This window comes from Heterocephalus glaber, unplaced genomic scaffold (genome assembly GCF_053883595.1).
Source record: "Heterocephalus glaber isolate CG9 unplaced genomic scaffold, H.glaber_assembly_v1.0 deba00001472, whole genome shotgun sequence".
NCBI lineage: Eukaryota > Metazoa > Chordata > Mammalia > Rodentia > Bathyergidae > Heterocephalus > Heterocephalus glaber.
Window position 1 is genome coordinate 74,901,185 of NW_028258315.1, and position 23,642 is coordinate 74,924,826.

A 23,642-nucleotide genomic window follows, 5' to 3' on the forward strand; every position below is an offset into this window, starting at 1 on the left:
TCATCTTCAATCTCTCTTTTCAGAGTGCCATAGTTTTCAGAGACGAGGTCTCTGATTTCTTTTGTTAGGATAATTCCTAGGTATTTCAGTTTTTTGGATGCTATTGTGAAAGGAATTATTTGCCCTATTTCTCTCTCGGTGAGTCTGTCATTCATGTAGAGGAAAGCAATTGATTTTTGTGTGTTGACCTTGTAACCAGCTACTTGACTGAATTTGGTTGTTAAGTCTAGAAGACTTTTGCTGGAGTTCTTGGGGTCTTCTATATAGAGTGTCATGTCATCTGCAAATAATGACAATTTGACTTCTTTATTACCTATCTTTATTCCTTTTATTTCTTTCTCTTGTCTAATTGCCATGGCTAATGTTTCCAGAACTATATTGAACAGGAGTGGTGATAGTGGACATCCTTGTCTTGTTCCTGATTTTAGTGTGAAAGATTTCAGTTTTTGACCATTTAGTATGATATTGGCTATTGGTTTTTCATAGATGGCTTCTATCAGTTTGAGGTAGAGACCATCTATTCCAATTTTTTGTAGGGTTTTTATCATAAATGCATGTTGGATTTTGTCAAATGCTTTTTCTGCATCTATGGAGATAATCATATGGTTTTTGGCCTTGGCTCCATTGATATAGTGTATTACATTGAGTGATTTTCATATATTGAACCATCCCTGCATCTCTGGGATGAATCCCACTTGATCAGGGTGTATGATCTTCTTGATGATCTTCTGCATTCTGTTTGTCATTATCTTATTAAGGATTTTTGCATCTATGTTCATTAGTGAAATTGGCCTATAGTTCTCTTTTTCAGTTGGGTCTTTCTCTGCTTTGGGGATCAAGGTGATGCTTGCTTCCAGCAATGAATTTGGGAGTATTGCTTCCCTTTCAATTTCATTGAAGAGTTTAAACAGTAGCGTCAGCAGTTCCTCTCTAAATGTCTTGTAGAACTCAGCAGTGAAACCATCAGGGCCTGGGCTTTTCTTAGGTGATAAGTTTTTAATTACATTTTCAATTTCATTGGTTGATATTGGGTTGTTCAGAATTTTTAGGTTTTCTTCATTCAACTTTGGTAATTCATATGTATCTAGGAATCTGTCCATTTCTTCTGTGTTGTCCATCTTATTGGCGTATAGGTTCTGGAAGTAGGTTTTGATGATCCTCTGGATTTCTGCTGGGCCTGTTGTAGTTTCACCCTTTTCATTCCTAATTGCATGGATTTGGGCCTTTTCTTTCCTTTTTCTGACAAGGTTGACTAAAGGTTTATCAATTTTGTTGATTCTTTCAAAGAACCAACTCTTGGCTTCATTGATTTTTTTGTATCGTTCTCTTAGTCTCCATTGCATTGATTTCTCCTCTGATCTTTATAATTTCTTCCCTTGTATGAACTTTGGGGTTGTCTTGCTCTTCTTTTTCTAGAAGCTTGAGGTTCAGCATCAGGTTGTTTAATTGGGCTCCTTCTGTTTTCCTAATATGCATATTCACTGCTATGAATTTCCCTCGTAAGACTGCTTTCATTGTGTCCCATAGATTCCGATATGTTGTATTGTCATTGTCATTTAATTGAAGGAACTGTCTGATTTCTTCTTTCATTTCCTCTGTGACCCATTGGTCATCCAGAAGTGTGTTGTTCAATTTCCACGTGTTTATGAAATTTTTTGAGTTTCTTTTGCTATGGATCTCCAATTTCATCGCGCTATGGTCTGATAATATACAGGGGATAACTTCAATTCCTTTGCACTTACTTAAACATGTTCTATGTGTGAGTATGTGGTCTATTTTGGAGAATGACCCATGTGCAGCTGAGAAGAATGTGTATTCTGATTTTGTGAGGTGGAAGACTCTGTAAACATCTGTTAAGTTCATTTGTTCAAGAGTTCGATTGAGTTCTAGTACTTCATGACTTATTTTTAGTCTAGTTGATCTGTCTATTTGTGACAGTGGGGTGTTGAGGTCCCCCAATACGACTGTATTAGTGCATATATGGCTTTTCATATCTGTTAGTTTTTGTTTTATATAGTTGGGTGCCCTAGTGTTTGGTGCATAGATATTTATGATTGTCATCTCTACCTCTTGGATTCTTCCATTTACAAGGATGTAGTGTCCTTCTTCATCTCTCTTAATTAGTGTTGGTTTGAAATCTACTTGATCTGCCAAGAGGATAGCTACTCCTGCTTTTTTTTGAGTTCCTGTCACATGCAGTATTGTTTTCCACCCTTTAACTTTCAGTCTATGAGTTTCCTTTTGAATGAACTGTGTTTCTTGTATGCAGCATATTGTTGGATTTTGCTTCTTGACCCATTCTGCCAGTCTATTTCTTTTGGTTGGTGAATTGAGACCATTAACGTTGATGGTTATAACTGAAACGCATTGACTTGTCATTGCCATGACTTTTTCTTTTTGTTGGGTTCTCCCCCTTTACATTTAATTTTTTGTCATGCCAGATGGGTTCATTCTGCTTTGCTTCCTGAGGTTGTGATCCTCAATGTCTGTTCCTAGGCTATTGTGTAAAATTCTTTGGAGTGCTGGTTTGGTATTCACAAAGTTCCTAAGGTGCTCTTTGTCATGAAAGTATCTTATTTCTCCATCCATTTTGAAAGATAGTTTTGCAGGGTACATCAATGTGGGTTGGAGGCTGTTTTCTTTTAGGCCTTGGAATATGTCACTCCAAGCTCTTCTTGCCTTGATGGTTTGTGTTGAGAAGTCTGCTGTGATTCTGATGGGCTTTCCTTTGTATGTGATTTCTTTCTTTTCTCTGACTGTTTGGAGAACTTTGTTCTTCTGTTGTGTTTCTGGAATCTTAACAATTATATGCCTATGTGTAGATTTTTTTTGATCAAGGCTATTTGGAGTCCTATATTCCTCACTTATCTGTATGTCAAGCTCTTTTCCCCTGCTCGGGAAGTTTTCTGCCATTATTTCTGTGAAGAGATTTTTTATGTCATCTGCACTCTCTCCTGTTTCTTCATTGAGCCCATTCAGTCTTATGTTATTCTTCTTTGCATCGTCCAGCAGCTGCTGGATTGATTTCTCATGTTCCTCTATAATTTTGCAGCAGTTTTTCTTTTCCTGGTCACTAATTGCAATCTTATCTTCTATACCTGAAATTCTGTCCTCACATTGGCTCATTCTGCTGTGTAGACTTTCAATGGAGTTTTTCATGTCCTGGAAATCTATTTGCATCTGTTTTATGGATTCCATTTGTTTTTTATGTTGGGATTCCATCATGTTCCTGAGCTCCTCTCTAGATTTATTAATCATGTCTTGCACTAGGGGCACAATTTCTCCTGTTATCTGAGAAATTATTTCTGATTTCATTTTTTCCAGATCCCCTTTTGTTGCCAGTTCAGTGGGTCCAGCTGGTTGAGTATGAGAGTGTTCCATCTCATTTCCCTTTGGGGTTGCTGTACGTGATCTGGAAGTCTGGTTTTGAGACTTATTTATGTGTTTTCTCATTTCCACTGGGGCAGGTGGCTGTTAGCACCTGCACGGATTACCTCCTCTGAGCTGGGTGAGGTGGGACAGGGGCTGGGAGCAGTGGTAGGGATGGTGACCCAAAAGCCCTTTCCTGTGGTCTGGGAGCAGCTGGAGGGATGGTGGCTGGGAAACCCCTTCCTCTGGACCAGGAGCAGTGGGATGGTGGCTCAGAAGCCCCTCCCTGTGGGCCGGGAGCAGTGGGAGGGATGGTGTCCCGGAAGCCCCTTCCTCTGGGCCAGGAGCAGTGGGACAGCAGGTGGCCCAAAAGCCCTTTCTTCTGGGCTGGGAGCATTGGGAGGGCTGGTGACCAGTAAGCCCCTTTCTCTGGACCAGGAGCAGTTGGAGGGTGGCTCAGAAGCCCCTTCCTCTGGGCCGGGAACAGTGGGACTCATTACCTTGGTCTGGTGTTCTGGTGTCCTCTATGTCTTTGTAGTGTGGAATCAGGTGGCTGCCTGTGTGCAGCGAGGTGATTTGGTGTCTTCTGCGTGACTCAGGACCTGGGTAGGGCATGCACAGACCTGCCTGTCTGCAGCGGGCTGATTCTGTGTGTGTTCCGCTCGACTGGGGACCTCGGTAGGGTGTGGGCAGACCTGCCTGTCTGCAGCATGGTAGGGCGTGCACAGACCTGCCTGTCTGCAGTGGGCTGATTCAGCATGTGTTCTGTGTGACTGAGGACCTTGGTAGGGTCAGAAGGCTATTGGTTTTTGAGTGTTCACCTTGTATCCAGCTACTCTACTGAATCTGTCAATTAAGTCTAGAAGTCTTTTGACGGAGTTTTTTGGGTCTTCTATGTAAAGTATCACATTGTCAGCAAATAATGACAGTTTAACTTCTTCATTTCCTATCTTTATTCCTTTTATTCCTTTCTCTTTTCTATTTGCTGTGGCTAATGTTTCCAGAACTATATTGAACAGGAGTGGTGATATTGGGCATCCTTGTCTTGTTCCTGATTTTAGCATGAAAGTTTTCAGTTTTTGACCATTTAGTATGATGTTGGCTGTTGGTTTTCCATAGATAGCCTTAATCAGGTTGAGACAAAGACCTTCTATTCCAATTTTCTGTAGTGTTTTTATCATGAATGGGTGTTGGATTTTGTCAAATGCCTTTTCTGCATCTATTGAGATGATCATATGTTTTTTGTCCTTGACTCTGTTAATATAGCATATTACATTTATTGATTTACATATGTTGAACCTCCTTGCATCCCTGGGATAAATACGACTTGGTCAGGGTATGTGATCTTCTTGATGACCCTCTGTATTCTCTTTGCCAGTATCTTGTTGAGGATTTTTACATCTATGTTCATTAGGGAGATTGGTCTGTAGTTCTCTTTTTTGGTTGGGTCTTTTCCTGGTTTTGGAATCAAAGTAACACTTGCTTCTAGGAATGAATTCAGAAGCCTTGCTTCCCTTTCCATTTCCTTGATAAGTTTAAAAAGTAATGGTGATAGTTCTTCTTTAAATGTCTTATAGGATTCAGCAGTGAAGCCATCAGGACCTGGGCTTTTCTTTGTTGGTAAATTTTTTATTACATTTTCAATTTCACTCATTATAATTGGGGTGTTTAGAATTTCTGTATCTTCTTCATTTAACTTTGGTAATTCATATGTATCTAGGAATCTGTCCATTTCTTCCGTGTTTTCCATTTTATTAGAGTACAGATTCTCAAAGTAGGTATTGATGATCCTCTGGATTTCTGCTGAGTCTGTTGTGACTTCACCTTTTTCATTCTTAATTGCATAGATTTGAGACTTTTCTTTCCTTTTTTTGATAAGGTTGGCTAAAGGTGTTTTGCTTTTATTTATTCTTTTGAAAACCTAACTCTATGATTCATTAATTTTTGGTATTGTTCTCTTAGTCTCCATTGCATTGATTTCTGCTCTTATCTTTATAATTTCTTTTCTTGTACAAGCTTTGGGTTTGTTATGCTGTTCTTTTTCTAGGAGCTTGAGTTTCTGCATTAGGTCATTTATCTGAGTTTTCTCTGTTTTCCTAATATGGGCATTCACTGCTGTGAATTTCCTGGGTAGAACTGCTTTCATTGTTTCCCATAGATTCCTGTATGTTGTACTTGCATAGTCATTTACATGTAGAAACTGTGTAATTTCTTCTTTAATTTCCTCTGTGACCCATGGTTGTTCAGGAGGGTGTTATTCAATTTCCACGTGTTTGTGGGAGTTTTGCAGTTTCTTATGTTATTGACCTCTAATTTTATTGCAGTTCTTTTACATTTACTTAGATATGTCCTGTGAGCTAGCATGTGGTCTATTTTGGAGAATGGCCCATGTGCAGCCGAAAAGAATGTGTATTCTGATTTTGTGGGGTGGAACACTCTGTAAACCTCTATTAAGTCCATTTGATCAGTAGCTTGGTTCAGTTCTAGAATTTTGTTGTTTTTTTGTCTACATCATCTATCTATTTGTGATAGTGGGGTATTGAGGTCCCCCACTACAATTGTATTAGTGCTTATTTGATTTTTCATGTCCATTAATATTTGTTTTGTACAGTTGGGGGCATTTGTATTTGGTGCACATATATTTGAGATTGTCATCTCTTCCTCTTGGATTGTTCCCTTCACAAGGATGTAGTGGCCATCTTTGCCTCTCTTAATTAGTTTTGGTTTGAAATCTCCTTTGTCTGCCAATAAGATTGCTACCTCTGCTTTTTTCTGGGTTCCTGTTGCATGGAAAACTGTTTTCCATCCTTTTACTTTCAGTCTATGAAGTTATTTTTGAGTTAGGTGTCTTTCTTGTGTATAACATATTGCTGGATTTTGCTTCTTAATTCATTCTATCAGTCTGTTTCTTTTGATTGGTGAATTGAGGCCATTAACATTGATAGTTATAATTGATATTGACTCATCTTTGTCATGATGTTTTGGTTTTGTTGGCTCTTTTATTTCTTATTGTTTTCCCCCTTTCCCTTTAGTTTCTTACCTTGCCTGGTGGATTCCCTCTATTGGGCCTCAAGGAGTTGTGACCTTCATTGTCTTTTTGCAGGATATTGCTTAGAATTGTTTGGAGTGCTGGTTTGGGGTTCTTGAAATTTCTCAGGTGTTCTGTGTCATGGAAGTATCTAATTTCCCCATTGATTTTGAAAGATAATTTTGTAGGATACAACAGTCTAGGTTGGAAGTTATTTTGTTTTAGGGCTTGAAATACTTCACTCCAGGCTCCCCTTGATTTGAGGGTTTGTGTTGAGAAGTGTGCTGTGATTCTGATGGGCTTTCCTTTGTAAGTGATTTGTTTCTTTTCTCTAACTGCCTGTAGGATTTTGTTCTTCTGTTGGGTTTCTGGGATCTTGACTATTATATGTCTATGTGTAGATTTTTTTGATCATGGCTATTTGGAGTTCTATATGCCTCACTTATCTGTATGTCCAATTTTCCACCTGTGTCTGGGAAGTTTTCTAGTATTACTTCTGTGAACAGTTTTTTTATGTCAATTGTACTTTCTCCTGTTTTTTCGTGGACTCCTATCAGTCTTATGTTATTCTTCTTTGCATCGTCTAGCAGCTGTTGGATTGATTTCTCATGGTCCCTTACTATTTTTAACAGATCTCTGTTTTCATGGTCCTTAACCGCAATCGCAATCCTATCTTGTATATCTGATATTCTCTCTTCAGATTCCCTTAATCTGCTTTGCATGCTTTCAATGGAGTTTTTAATCTCCTGAATATCTGTTTGAATCTGTTTCATGGATTCCATTTCTTTCTTATGTTGGGCTATCAGTAATTTACGTTTCTTTCTTATGCTGGGCATTCATGGCTTCCAGCATGTTTCTGAGCTCATCTTTTTTTTCTCTTATCTGTTTCTGTTCTAGAGCCTCTAATCATGTCTTTCACTCTGCTCACCATCTCTGTAGTTATCTGGCAAATTATTTCTGTTTTGGATTTTTCTAGAACCTCATTCATCTGTTTTGTTACTTCCTGTGCTATCAGTTCAGGGTGTCCAGGTGGTTGAGTATCAGACTTTTCCACCTCGTTTCCCCCAGAATTTGCCTTTTGTGAGGTGGAAGTCTGAGTTTGTGGTTTACTTAAATGTCCTCTCATTTTTTTTTTGTACTGTCCTTGGTTTAATTCCTGGGTTGACACTTCAGAGTTGCTTATTGTAAATATCTTTGTTGATGTATTTAGAACCCTTATGGAATTATTGCTTCTCAGAGGTGTCTTCCACATATAGCTGGTCTTTACGTTTTTAATCTCTAATGGCTCTGAGTCTGTCTCATTTTCATTATACCAGTAAGGACAACTGATTAGATCAATCACAACACCTTAGCCCAAGTGATACAATCAGCAACACAATAGCATGAAGTACCCCTTAGAAAATGACAATTTGTGGTAGTTATTAATCTATCACCTTTAACTGTGTGAATTAAATCAAAATCAGGGATCAACCCAGTATGTTTATAATGAATAAACTGTTCAATATAGCAACTTTACCCTTCGGGATGGGAAGTTAGAAGGAGTTTGGGTGGGAGGAATAGGTAAGAAGAAGGATAGTGGAAGGTTAGCAGTGAGGCCAGAGGATGCAGGTGAGAGAAGGAAAGAGAAGAAAAGAAAAATAAAGAAGAAATACGAATTAGGGGCAGAACAGGAACAAAAAGGGAGATGAAGAACAATGTGGGAGAGCAAGAGAGTGAGGCAGAGAGAGAGAGAGAAAGAGAAAAGAAAGGAAAAAGAGAAAAATAAAAATTTTAAAAGAGTCACAAAGAAAAAAAAAGATTAAAACTAAGAGCAAAAAAATAGTGGTAATTTTGAAAATAACAAATAAAAGATAAAAATCATGGACCTCCTTAGGGTATTTCTCTGCTGTCACAATAGACAACATGGGCAGCAGTGTGCAGTTATAAGTCAGTGAGTCTCAGTGAGCCCGTCACAGACTCGTAAGATTCAGGCAGATTTCTGGCTGCAAGTCCCAAGTTGAGCTCCCTGTCGTCCTGCAGGGTTGAACTCTGCAAGGTTCTACTGCATGTTCCAGCTGCCTTTCCCCTGAAGATAGTCCAGGTTCTGATGGGAGGTGATGATCCCTCCAACTTACCAAGCACTGTGGTCTGGTGTGCCTTTATTGCAGAGATTCTCTTCACTTTTCCAGTGGGCTTCAGTTTTCCTCAGAGATTCTGAGAGAGGCCCTCTCTCTGTTGTTCACTTCTGCAGCTCAGGACGATGGCCTTTATGCTCCCCTGTGCCTCTGTAGTGTGGATCCAAGTAGTTGTACAGCCAGGAGTCCAGGGGGGTGCTGTTGTTGCAGGTGCCCATGTGGCCAAGCTGGAGGCTGGTGGGCATGCCCGGAGATCCTCACCGGCTTGGTCTCCAGCTTGGTCTACTTCCAATATCTTAACTTGTTCCAGTACAAACACACCAGAGTCCAGTGTCTTATCTAAATCAGATGTTGGTGAGACTCAAAGGCATGATTCATTTGAGGCAAATATCCCTCCAGATGTGAGCCAAAATAAAATATCAGACAGGCACAGGCTAAATACTTCCATTCCTAAAGGGAGAAATAGGAAAGAGAAAAAGGATAACTGTTCCTAGTAAGTCCAAAATCCATCAGGACAAACAACATTAAATATTAAACCTGGAGAATTATCTTCATTTATTCTGTGGGCCACCTCCTGGGCACTGGGGCAGGAGTTTCCTTGTAGCAGCTTGGCTGGGCTCAGCCCATGCAGCAAGCTGTCATTGGTTGGAGCCTCCTACCTGCTGCTCTACCAAGCTGGCATGTATATTGGTTGCTCTACAGTTCTGTGGCCTCAAAGGTGGCCCCGTGCCCATGGCTCCCCTAGGTGTTGCCCTAGTGAGGGCTTCCTGCCATGGTTCTGCCCTGTTACAAGTCTCTGCCTGAGCTTGCAGGCTTTCTCTTACACCCTTTGAAATTTAGGTGGAGGAAGTCATGCCCCATAACTTTTGCATTCTGTGAGCATCACATGGACACTACCAAAGTTTCTACCTTATGCCTTCTACAGTAGTCTGAGCTGGGTTGTTGAAGCACAGCTGGGGTGACCAAGAAGTACTGCACCAGAAGGAAGGGAGCAGAGACTTGAGGGCTGCAAATGCTGAGGTCCTTTGAGTACTTCTCTGAAAACCTTACCTTCTTAGCTTACCTTGAAGACCTCTGCACTGCCTTCAGGGTCATTCTCCAGGCCCCTGATGAGTATATCCTGGCTTCCTTCTATTCGTATTGATGAGTAAAAGATCACTTGGCCACACCCTCAGTATTCTTCATCAGTATTCTCCTTCAAATGTGTCTTTATTTTTATATAGATAAGTTGAATAGTTTCTTACTCTTTCCATTTTAATTATAAATTCTACATTTAAATCATTTCTTTCCTACTACATTTTTATTATATAATTAGTAGAAGCCATGCAGCATCTTGAATCCTTTGCTGCTTAGACACTTTTTCTGCCAAATACCCTAATTATCACTTAAATTCTGCCTTCTATGAGGCCCTAGGATATAGACAATTCACCCAAATTCTTTGCACTTTGTAATGAGAATAATCTTTACTCTAATTTCATTATCTTGTTCCTCATTTCTGTCTGAGACTTTATCAGAATGGCTTTTACTGTTCATCCATTTTTCTACCAAAATCATGATCACCATCACTTAAGTAATCTATAAGATATTTCAGACTTTCCCTACAGCTCACTTTTTCTTGTGAGCCCTCACTGAAATTGCCCTTAAATGCTTCATTCTTGGCAATTTGGGTGTTTTTTTTCCAGCACTCAAATCTATTCCAGTTTCTACTCATCCAAAGCCACTTCCACATTTCTAGGTACTAGTTCCACCACCACCCCACTTGCCCAGTACGTGTTTTTCTTAAAAAATTAATTTTATTGGTACATTTTTGGTATACAATATAATGACATTCATCATTGAAAATTTGTGCCTTTACATAATCTATCTTGGTTCTTATTCTTTTCTCTATTCCCCTGCCCACCCCTTCAAGCCCTCCACCCTCCCTGTTTACAAAGACTGTTTCCATTTTTTCATTTTTTCATTCCATAAAGTTTTATATATTGACCAGATCAATAGAACATTTGTTGTAGTAAGGCACAATTGGTCAGAATGACATGCTGCAAGAAGTTCTGACATTTAAATTAGACTTGTATGGATGTAGCTTCTTTTGTCTTTGTATTATGTGTATGGATAGGTTTCTACATTGAAACAATTTCCCTCATCTCACTCTTTTTTTCCTCACTTTTTGGAGATTAACAGCCTGGTCCAAATTTGTGAAAAACTGATAGAAACTAAAAGAAGCTGTATTTGCCAATCAAGAATGGCTTAACACTCCAGGGATGTAGCTCAGTAGCTGCACCTGCCTGGCAAGCACAAGGTCCTGAGTTCGATCCCCAGTGCATATTAAATAAATAAATAAATAAATAAATAAATAAAAAAGAATGGCTTAACATTATTAGTTTTCTACTTGGAACAGCTTACCTAAGTGCTTTACTAAAGCTACTACCTCAGGGCCGGGGATTTAGCTCAGTGGTTCTGCTGCCTGCCTTGCAAGTGCAAGGACCCGAGTTCGATCCCCAGTACCAAAAAAAAAGCTACTATCTCAGGGTTTCCACCACATACCTCAATTTGTTTATATGATTCAGATTCAAGCTCTCTAAAAATATTCTGAGTATATTCAAAAGAACCTATATCCTCAAGATACTGGACCCAGTACTTTTTAATATCTATGTTTTCTGGGGCCGAGAATTTAGCTTAGTGGCATGGTGCCTGCCTCGCAAGCTCAAGGTCCTGAGTTTCATCCCCGGTACTGGAAAAAAAATCTGTTTTCTGTTCTCTGGTGCAAGATGTTCTGCACCTGGGTGCTTTCAGGCCTTGACCAAATAGCATGAACTATAGGGAATGAGAACTTTGCTTCTGTCAGGTCTTCACAAAAAATTTTGTTTTCACTATATTCTTTATGCAGAGTAGTACTCCACTGTATAAAAAAACTACATCTTTTTTATTCTATCACCAGTTGATGGGGATTTGGGTTGTTTCCAAGATTTGGCTATTACAAACTGCTGCTATAAACATAGGTGTTGCATGTATCACATATATCACTGTAGTATGATGGTTTTAATTCTTTCAGGAAGATACCAAGAAGGGCAAATAGTTGGGTCAAATGGAACCTCTAGTTTTAGTTCTTTGAGGAATCTCTGCACTGATTTCCACAGTGGTTGTACCAGTTGGCACTCCCACCAACAGTGGAGAAGGGCTCCCTTTTCCCCACAGCCCCACCAACATTTGTTATTGGTTGATTTCTTGACAGCAGCCATTCTTTCTGGAATGAGATGGAATCTCAGCATTGTTTTCATTTGCATCTCACAAATGATCAGTGATGTTGAACATTTTTTCATATGTTTATTTGCTGTTTCTACTTCTTCATCTGAGAAGTGCCTATTCACTTCAGATGCCCATTTTTGGATTGGGTCTTTAAATTTGGGGGGGGGGATGAATTTTTTTGAGTTCTTTTTATTTTCTAGATTGTAGTCCTTTGTTTCAGGAACAGCTGACAAAAATTGTTCCCACTCTGTGGGTTGTCTCTTCACTCTGTTGATGGTGTCTTGAGAGTTTTTTGGTTTTGGGGGGTTTTTTGGTACTGGGGATTGAACTCAGGACCTTGCATTTGTGAGGCAGGTGCCAGAACCACTGAGCTAAATCCCTTGGCCTTGGTGGTGGTTTCTCTTGCTGTGCAAAACTTTTTTAATAAGATGAGATCCCAGTTGTTGATTCTTTATGATAGTTTCTGTGTGATCGGACTTTTGTTCATAAAGTCTTTGCCTGTGCCAATGTCTTTCAGAGCTCTACCTATTCTATCTTCCAGCAGATTTAGTGTTTCTGTTTTAATATTTAGATCTTTGATCCATTTCTATTTTAGTTTAGTGCATGGTGAGAGATACAGGTCTAGTTTTAATCTTTGGCAAGTTGAAGCCCAATTTTTCCAGCACCATTTATTAAAGAGGCTATCTTTCCTCCAGTGAGGGGGTTTGGCTCCTTTATCGAAGATGAGATGGCTGAGTGTATCTGGTGTTGTTTCTGCATCTTCTAATCTGTTCCATTGATTCTCAGGTCTGTTTTTTTTTTTTTTTTTTTTTTTTTTTGCCAGTACTATGCTGTTTTTATTACAGTAGCTTTGTAGTATAATTTCAAATCAGGGGTTGTGATGGGCCCCTTAAACAGTGCTTTTAAAATCTTCTTTTTAGTCAGAGAACAACTGCATGAGACCTACTGCTAATCCAAACAATCCACCTGTCTTCTGTAGCACCGTGGCTTTATAGTCTTCTGTGGGACAAGTGTAATTATCCCTCCAGTAAATATCTAGACCTCATCCCTGCTGGAGTTTCAAAAGCTGGCAAGTAAAAAGCTTCACTGCATCTGGGTGATCAAGGATTAAGACTTTCTCTTAGCCAAGGAAATATACTAATTAGCAGAAATGATGACAGGTGGAATTCCATAGATGCTGTGTGCTACAGGAAAGCCACACTGAGTTTTTTTTTTTTAATGGGAAAAGGTTTATTTGGGTTACAGTTTGCACAAGTTTCAGTCCATAATCAACTGGCTCCAAGGCAGGGTGGCCAAGGGGCAACAGTTCATGGTGCCCATACAATAGCAAAAGCAACAAGGGGGCTGAACAGTGTCTTTCTTCCCCCTTTATCTTATTCAGACTGCTTAGGGCATGTAGCACTCACACCCTTAATCCTAGTGCCCTCAGGCCTATCCCGACCATGAATCAGTTACATAGATTCTAAATTCAGTCACCTCTGAAAAAGCATGAGGCTTTGGACTAACAGCTAAAAGCAAGCCATAACATTCCTCCCCTGGTCCCCCAAAGACTCAGGTAATATCCCTTTATGCAAAAAAGCATTTAGTCCATCTCCAAGAGTTGCTGAAGTCCTAAAAGTTTCAGCTTTTGCTGAAAAGTCCAAGACCAAATTCTCCTCTGGGATTTAAGGTGAACTCCTAGCTGCAACCCCCTGTACAAATGAAAAGAAAGTTAAACACTTCCAACATACACACAATGGCACAAGACAGACATTACCATTCCAAAAGATACAAACAGGAGGATACAAAGGAATGGGACTAAAGTAAGTCCAAAATCCAGCAGACCAAACATTAAATCCCACAGTTCCACTTCCAACATCCCCTGCAACCCGTGGCAAGTTGTCAACTCCAAAGGGCTTGGGTGGATCCGCCCCAATGGCACTGCAGATGGTTGTAGCTCCCATGGCTTCCCTCTTGGGCTGGCTCTTCTCCCTTCTTGCAGTTTTCCTCAAACGATCCATGCTCCTGGCTTCTCTAAATTTCTGGGGTCTCCACTGAACCTTTGACTTCACACTCACAGCTTCACACATTGCCCTTCTTGGGGACACTCTACCTGGTTTCCCAGCCTTCTGAAATCTGGGTGGAAGCCTTCCTGACCCCACAACTCTTCCATCTTGTAGTGCTACATGGATGATGCCCAGGTCTGCTGCCAGTTGGAGCAGTAGCCAGACTTCCTTCTCTCTTGGCTGTAAGGGTCGAGCATCTGGATCCCTGAGCACTCTGAAACCAATTCTGAGGAACAAATTCTATAGGCCTGCTTCTGGGACATGGTGCTCTGGGGCTCCCCAGTACCTGTTTTCTATCTTAATCTGTTTTGTGCTGCTATAACAAACTGACTGGGTAACATCTAAAAAAATTATGTCTCATAGTTCCAAAAGCTGGGAAGTCTAATATCAAGGTGGTAGCAACTGATGAGGAAAGGCCTTCTTGCTGAATTATCCTATGATAGAAGGCGATGGAGTGTTCACTTTTCTTCTGCTTTTTGGTCTCATTAGAACCTCCAGCTGATGGGATGGTACTGTCTCACACTGAAGGCAAATCTGCCCCACTCAGTCCACCCACTCACACGCCACCCTTCTCTGGAAACACACTTACGAATACACCCAGAAATAGTGCTTCTCAGTTCTTTAGGTATTCCTTAATCTCATCAAATTGATACCTGAAATCACTTCCAAAGTCCTTTATATAAAAATTAACTCAGCATGAACATAGACCCACATAAAAAACTTAAGTTATGAAATTTCTATAAGAAAGGAAAAGGTACAAGTTTTGCAAATATTTATGAAACATAATAAGCCATGAGATATAAAAATAATAAATTTAACTACATTGAAGATTGAAACTTCTGTACTATGAAAAATACTAAGAGAATAAAGAGACAAGCTTAGATTAAGAAAAAAATATTTGCAAATTATATATCAGAGAAAGAATTTGTGTCCAAAACTCAATAATAAGAAAACAACCCAATGGAAAGTGACCAAAATTTCAGCAGCAATTTTATTGAAGAAAATATATGGAAAACATAGCAAAAAAATACATGAAAAAATTCAACACCAACCATCATCAGAGAAATGCAAATGAAAATTACACTGAGATACCTATTAAAATGTTTTCTTTTTATTATGTATTTTTTCCCCATTAAGTTTATTGGTACATTTTAGGTATAAAATGCAGTTACATACATCATTGGGATCTTGTACCATTACATGAGTATCTTGGTTCTTATTTTTTTCCCCTTCCCCTGCCCTCCCTTCACTCCCTCCACCCTTCCCTATTTGCAGACTTTGTTTCCATTTTTTCCTTTTCTCATATTTTTTTCTTTTCCCTTCTTTCCTTTCCCCTACCCCTCCCACTTCCCCTGCTCCTTTAGACCTTTACTTCCTATCACAAAATATCAATTATACATTTTTAAAATTACAATATCAAGATCTAGGAGACATTACCACATAGATTTTACAGAATTTAAAAGGATATAGAAAGCATATTACAAAAATCTTTTTTGAAATAAATTTGACAACTTCTAAGAAGTACTTTGGAAGACAAATTAATGAAACTGACTCTGGAGAAAATATAAAATTTGAATAGCATCTATTACAGAAAGTATATTCCTAGCTTGAAAACCTACCTATATGACAACAACAGGCTCATATACATTTTAACTGATAAATTATATCAAACATTTAAAGCAGAAAAAAAAAGGAACACATCTCCCTTCATTTTAGGAAATTAACATTGTGCTAATACTAAAACTGGATAAAGATAATAGAAGAAAAAAGTATGAACATAGATAGAAATTTGTTTGACAAAACCAACTATTAGAAGTCAGATCTGGCAGTATATAGAAAGTGGTTTTATTATAGGGATGGCAGTGTTGGTTCAGCATTGGAAGGTCTACCCCCAAAAGTCATCATTTTAACAGAGGAAAGAAAAAAGCCATATGATCCTGTCAGTAGTTGCAGAAAAAGTATTGTGCTAACTTCTACAGCTGTTCATGGTAAAAGCTATCAGGAGACTAGAAGTAGAACAGAACCTTCTCAACAGATCAAAGACATGTACTCCATACTTCCAGCAAAAACACCTTATACGAATGGAGAAGATACAATGCTTTCTCCATAAGGTGGGGAACAAGGGCAGATGTGCCTGCTCTTCATCTGTCCATTAAACTTTGAAACATAGGCCCAAACCAAAATAGTCTGGCAATAAAATGACACAATTAGGATAGGATTGGCAAGGTGGAAGTAAAATCTTTATATGTAGATGAAATGATCATCTACAGAGAAAATACTAAGAAATTTCTAGGAGCCCCTAGAACTTGTATTTGAATTTCGCAGGATTAGAAAGCACAAGGTATATGTAAAAATTCAGGTCTATGTATACTTGCTATAAATGAAGAATTGGATATTGAAATTTAAAAATTATGTAGGAGTACAAAGGACCCAGAAAAGTAAAAAGAAAAAAAAAAAAGAAAAGAAACAGTGTTGGAAGATGTTTAGTACCTATTTTTTTTTTTTTTTTTTGGTGCTGGGGATCAAACTCGGGACCTTGCGGTTGCAAGGCAGGTGCCATAACCACTGAGCTAAATCCCCGGCCCTTGTACCTAATTTTAAGACTTCCTCTAAAGCTACAGTAATCAAGGCAGTGTTGGTGTAAGGAAAGACATATAGCTCATTGGAATAAAACAGAGAATCTAGAAATAGAACCACACATATATGGTCCCCTGAGTTTTGAAAGATTATTTAACATTAACATTTTATAGAACATAAACTCAACTCAAGAGCAGAGGAAAAGATAGTGTTTTCAGCAAATGGCACTAGAACACCTGGTATCTGTATATAAAAAATTAAACTCAACCCTTTATTTCCATACATAAAAATAACTTAGGATCTATGAACCTAAATATGAAAGACTAAAACTATAAAATTTTAAGAAGAACTTATAAGGGAAAATGTTTATGAATTTAGGGTAGGCAAGAACTTCCTAGGATACAAGAAACATGATGTATAAAAGAAAAAAATTGATAAATGAGATTCCATCAAAATTTAGAACTTTAAATGACATTGTTAAAATGAAAAGTAGTCCTTAAACAGACAATATTTACAATGTATATAACCTATGACTAGAATATATAAAGAACTCTTATAGCTTATTAATAGACAACTCAATTAAAAAGTAGACACAAGAAGATGATAAATAGCCAGTACAGCACAAGGAAAGGTGTGCAACTCCAGAATCAGAAAAATACTAATCAGTACAATAACAAGATTGAATTATGCACTCATTATGGAGATGAAGTTAAAAGTTTTAAAAGCCTTGTCATGACTTTTTCTTTTTGTTGGAATCTCCCCCTTTGTGTTTAATTTGTCACGCCCAACGGATTTATTCTGCTGGGCTTCCTGAGGTTGTGATCCTTATTGTCTTTTCCTAGGATACCGTCTAAAATTTTTTAGAGTGTTGGTTTGGCATTCATGAAGTTCCTAAGGTGCTCTTTATCATTAAAGTGTCTTACTTCTCCATCAATTTTGAAAGATAGTTTTGCAGGGTACATCAATCTGGGTTTGAGGCTGTTTTCCTTTAGGGCTTGAAATACATCACTTCCCAAGCTCTTCTTGCCTTGAGGGTTTGCATTAAGAAGTCTGCTGTGATTCTGATGGGCTTTCCTATGTATGTGATTTGTTTCTTTTTTCTCACTGCTTGTAGAATTTTGTTCTTCTGTTGGGTTTCTTAAATCCTAACTATTATATGCCTATGTGTAAATGTTTTTTGATCAAGTCTAGTTGGAGTCCTATATGCATCACTTATCTGTATGTGAAGTTCTTTTCCCTTGCTTGGGAAGTTTTCTGCCATCACTTCTGTGAAAATTTTTTTTAATGTCATCTACACTCTCTTGTTTCTTCATTGACTCCAATCAGTCTTATGTTATTCCTCCTTGCATTGTCTAGCAGCTGCTGGATTGCTTTCTTGTGGTCCGTTACAATTTTAAAGCAATTTTTCTTTTCCTGGTCACTAATTGCACTCTTATCTTCTATATCTGGAAATTCTATCCTCACATTGGTTCATTCTGCTGCATAGACTTTCAATGTAGTTTTTAATCTCCTGGAAATCTGTTTGCATCTGTTTTATGGATTTCATTTGTTTCCTATGTTGGGATTCCATCATGTTCCCCAGATCCTCTATTTTTTTAATCTGTGTCCTCTCTAGATTTATTAGTCATATCTTGCACTACGAGCACAATCTTTGCTGTTATTTGAGAAATTATTTCGATTACATTTTTTCCAGATCCTCTTTTGTTGCCAGTTCAGAGAGTCCAGGTGATTGAGTATCAGATTGTTTCATCTCATTTCCCTTTGTGGTTGCTGTAGGTGATCTGAAAGTCTGTTTTTGAGGCTTGTTTATGTGTCTTCTCATTTCCATGGGATGGGAGGGGAGTGCTTCTGGTGCCTGCATGGCTCACCTCTTCTGCCCTAGGAGCAGTGGAATGGCAGTGAGGAGCCTCCTCCTGGGTGCTGGGATTGGCTCACCTCCTCTGCTCTAGGAGTGGTGGAATGGCAGCTGGCAAGCCTCTTCTTTATTATGTATTTTTATTACTATGTGTTTGCGGTACACAATTATTACTTTTTATCATGGGGAGTTTGTACATGTAATTAATGCATCTTAATTCTTTTTTGACCCCTTTCCCTCCCATCTCTCTGGTCCCTCCTACTCATGATCCCTTTTCCATTTGAAAACCATCTATTTCCATTTTTTCTTTGATTTTTAAAAAAATTCTTTTTTTTTCCTCCTTCTTCTTTCCCCCTCCATCTCTTGTCCCCCTGACCATTTGAAAAACATCTCCCTACTTCCTATCATCTATCTTTTATTTGTATTTTAACTATTTGTATTTAAACTTGTGTGCCTGATTAAATTAATAAATAAGTCAATAATGTCAGATGCCAGATGTAATAGGAACCCTCATTCATTTATGCTGAGAGAAAATGTTGACATGATAGTTTTTTAAATATCAAATTGAACATACTCTTATAATATCTAATAATCTCATTCCAATGCATATATCAGTGATAAATTAAAATTTATGTTCACACAATAATTTACCCAAATTTACCCAAACTTACAATATATGTCGAATAGCAACAGTGAGAGAAGATGTCCTTGACTTGTTTTTGAAATTAAAAAATATTCTGTCTTTTAACTTTAGTAATATGTTATCTGTAGGGCTTTTTGGTAGGTGCTGTCTATCAGGTTAAGGAAGTTTCCATCTAATTCTACCTTGCTGGAAGGAATAAATGTTACATTTTTAAAATTCTTTTTTAAGATATCTATTGATATAATTATATGCTTTTTCTTCTTTAATATATTAATGTGGTGAACTATGTTGATTCTGAGATACTTAGTCAGCCTTATATTTCTGGTATAAACCCCACCTAGTCATGTATTATTGTTTTTAATATATTGCTAGATTGATTTACTTATGTTTTGTTGATCATTTTTGTGTCTATGTTCATGGTGGATATCATTCTGAAGGGAGTCTTTTGGTAATGTCATTATCTAGTTTGAGTATCAGAGTAGTGTTGGGTTTATGAAATGAGTTGAGAAGTGTTTTTTCTATCCTGTATTCTAATACAATGTGTGGATAGTTAGTATCACTTACTCTTCAAATGTTTGTTTGAACTTGTCATTTAAACAAGCTGGGCCTCTTTTGCTTTGTTGGCAGCATGGTGCTTTGATAAGAATTTGACACTTTAGATTTAAGCAACCACAGATTAACATCTGACTTTGTTGATTACTTGCCATGAGACATTGGACAAGTTTCTCATTCCCTCTAAACCTCAGTTTCCTCACCTATAAGATGACAGGTTGCAAAGATTAAATAATAATATACACAATACACTACCTGACTTCAAAATCTACTACAACAATTAAAACAGTATTGTATTGGCACAAAAATACACATTGAGCAATGGAATAGAAAAGAGAGCCTACCAGTAGTACAACTATCTTTGCATCTACAACCAATTTTTGACAAAGGTTCTAAGAGCACACATAGGAAACAAGAGAAGCTCTTCAATACATGGTGATAGGAAAATTGAATATCCACATTCAGAAGAATAAAACTAGATCTCTCTCTCTCACTACATGCAAAAATCAATTCAAAATGGATTAAAGACTTAAATGTAAGAACTTCAAATATGCATCTGCTAGAAGAAAACTTAAGCAAAATGCTTTGGGACATTGTATGGAGAAAAGATATTTTGGGAAGACCTTAAAAGTACAAGGAACCAAAGCAAAATCAGACAAATGGTATTACACTACACTAAAAAGCTTCTGCTCAGCAAATAGAGCAATCATTAGATTGAAGAAACAGCCTACAGAATGGGAGACAATGTTTGTAAACTACATGTCTCTTAAGGGATTAATGTCCAGAATATATAAGGAACTCAAAAGCAAGAGTCCAAACAATCCAATTAAAATGCACAATTGTTCTAAACAGAAGCATCTCAGATGATATAAAAATGGCCAATGAGTATATGAAAAAATGTTCATCATTAATCATGAGAAAAATGCAAATAAAAATCACAATGAACTGTCACCTTACCCCAGTAAGAATGGCTATTATCAAAAAGACTAAAGTGATGGCAAAGATGTAGAGAAAAGAGAACCCTTGTGCATTGTTGATGGGACTGTAAATGAATACATTCATTATGGAAAATAGTATGAAAGTTCCTCAAAAATTAAAAATAAAACTGCCATATGATCCAGCAATCCTACTACTTGGGTATATATCCAAAGGAAATGAAATCAGGTTGTCAAAGAGTTATTTGCACCTCCTTATTCATTATATGGGTTATTTACCATAATCAAGAAATGGAAACAACCTAAATGTCCATCAGCTGAAAAGTGGTAAAGAAACTGTGGTATATGGAAACAGTGGAATACTATTCTGACAGAATGAAATTCTGTCATTTATGACAACATAGCTGGACTGAGATATCACTATGTTACATGAAATAAGGCAGGCACAGAAAGACAAGTACCACATGATTTCACTCATATGTACATTGTAAAGAAGTCAATTTTTGAAAAATTGAAAGTAGAATGGTGGTTACCAGAGACTAAGAATAGTGGGGAGGGAAGGATAAAGAAAGATTGATTCATGGGAACTAAGTTACAGTTAGAGAGGCACCAGAAGTTCTGTGTGTTATCTCAAAGTTGGGTGATTATGGGTAACAGTTATGCACTGTATATCTTGATAATGAGAAGAAAGGATTTTGAATGATTTTACTGTGAAGAAATGATAAATATTTGAACAAATAGATGCACAACCTGATTGAAGCACTAGGCAATGTATTCATGTGTCAAAACATCAGGTGTCACCCCATTAATATGCACATTTTTTTTTTTTTGTTTTTGTTTTTGGTACCAGGGATCGAACTCGGGTCCTTGTGCTTGCGAGGCAGGCAGCAGAACCACTGAGCTACATCCCCGGCCCCCGATATGCACAATTTTTGTTTTTGGTCCCACTTAAAAATAAATTTAAGTTGAACAAAGGAGAAATGTTAATTATCCTGATTTTAATATTACAAATTATATTCACCGATTGAACTGTCACGCTATTCTCTATAAATGTGCAATTATTATATGTCAATGAAAAATAAAACAAGTATGTTTTAAATGAATAGATGTTTTCAATATTGTACTACATATATTTATATATGAAATATATATGATTTTTGCATTAATAAATAATTTAAAATTTGCTCTTGTACCATTTACTCCTGTACTTTTTTTTTTGTACCGGGGATCAAACTTGGGACTTTGCACTTGCAAAGCAGGCAGCGGCACCACTGAGTTAAATCCCTGGCCCACTCCTTTCCTATTTTAAACCTTATTTTGCAGATAATGTGACTTTGTACAAATAGATGCCTTTTAATTTCAAGTTTTCAGACCTTTGTGATGGTTTTTCAGGCTTACCTTTCTTTTCTTTTGATCAGATGCAAGGATGACTGCTCTATGCCAAAATGTTAGTTATTTACTAGCAATTTGGAAAGGTTAACCTAAAAAATAAAAACATAGTTCAACAAGGATTTTTATCCGGTTGCAGTCAGAAAGTGTTATTTTAGGTTTTTAAAAAATGATAAATCTCATTGTGGCACAATGCACATGTATGTGCCATTAATTAAGATGGGAAGAATGACATGTGGGACATTTTTACAGAGTGTAAAGAAACAAAAGTCTTCTGTGAAGAGAAATAATAGTCACCGTGCACAATGTCAGAAGTTAGGGAATAATTCTAAGTCTGGACAAACACACTAACATATTGCTTTGTTCTGTTACTTGTAGCTGACTTTGGCCTGGCAAAACAAAAACAAGAAAACAGTAAGCTCACATCTGTTGTTGGAACAATCCTGTATTCTTGGTAAGGATAATTGTCTTATGAGTCTCCATCATTATATTTGACTGGTTTGGGCTTTCTATTCTTGGCTTGGAAAGAAAAGAGAATTTTAGGAAAGACAGATTATTTAATAAATTTTCCTCAATTACCTAAGTATTAGACACAAAAATAATTGTGGATCATTATGTATGTTTAAAACAACCACCACAAAAATTAATCTTTCTTCTGAGGTGGCTTTGCCCTTTGTGGAAACTACTTTTATAACTTCTAAATTGGAGGGATCCTTGGCATGCAATAGTTGTTGACTAAATTTGTGAATAAACTAGTAGAAGTGCTACCCAATTGAACACTTGGAATTTTTTATTACATCTATTTGTAGATACCTACTTTTTATCTTTTCTACCTGTAAACATTAAAGTTCAGGGAGATTATTTTTATATCCTATTATCTCTCTTGGTACCAGGAAAGTAATAGTTATTAAATAAATTTTATTTCATGGGTGAATAAGTGATGACATATATATTTAGACACATGTATACAAAGTGAGTTGCTTCTTGGGTAAATGTGTGAGGAATTGAGACACTTGTAAGTTTTTAAAAAATACTTTGAGGGTTCTTTTGCAAGCTATTATTATGAAGTGAGAAGCTTCTTTTGCTAACCACACATCATTTATCTCAATTTGTTGAAATAAGCAAGCAGATATGGTAGTCAGTATAATAGCAAATATCAGAAAAATATCCCTAAATCTGATTCAATGTGTCAAGCAATCAAGGCACTTTCCTTTTTTCTTTTTAAAATTTGGCATGTTGTTATAAATTGAGTCCTGGGGATAGAGCTGAAAATAAATTTCTTGAGAGAGGTTGGAAATTGTCTTGAAATAACAGCCCCAATTTACAAAATTCTTTAATATATGCATATTCAGAATAAACTTTGTAGAGGGTGACTTTGGTTTATTTTGCTGGAAATTTCTTACATTTAATTTTTAAAACTAGTTTCATGAGAAGATGCCAAAAGATTGGTGGCCAAGCTAATATTCCTTGAAAACTGCAAGTTTACCTTTATATTTGACCTGTAAACAATAAGGCCAACCACCCATTACCTGCTGCTGCTAGAATAAGTATAGTTTCCTTCACTTTGCATAGTTATTCAGAAATAATGAAAAATTGATCACAAAAATGTTAACTGTTAACTAATAATATATTCCTGAACAGATTTGATTGTCAAAATTATAGAATGGAAACTTAAATTTCAGTTGCTTATTTTTGGTATAAGCAGATTTTATTGCCAAGACTATGAATCAAGTTCAGAATTGGTAATATGACACTTTCGTGTAGGTGTGTTTTGTGTAATAAATGTACAAACTTTGTAGGAAGAAATACAGAAGATTAGAAGGATTTTTGCCTTCTTATCCCAAAGACAGATCCTTAGTGTCTGTTAAATTTTAAACTAACTGGAGAATTAG

General features: G+C 37.3%; 1 protein-coding gene across 16 annotated transcripts in view; it reads left to right on the forward strand.

Moving 5' to 3' along the window:
• Positions 1 to 23,642, forward strand: part of Nek10 (NIMA related kinase 10) — a 271,741-nt gene that overhangs the window by 95,346 nt on the left and 152,753 nt on the right. For all 16 annotated transcript variants that reach the window (XR_002387088.2, XR_002387089.2, XR_002387090.2 and 13 more), the window contains one exon: positions 22,129 to 22,204. Coding sequence is in view for 13 of the 16 variants with exons in the window: in XM_013077058.3 (XP_012932512.1) it covers positions 22,129 to 22,204 (76 nt within the window). In the remaining 3 variants the exon portion in view is untranslated. The remainder of the gene's footprint in view (positions 1 to 22,128; positions 22,205 to 23,642) is intronic.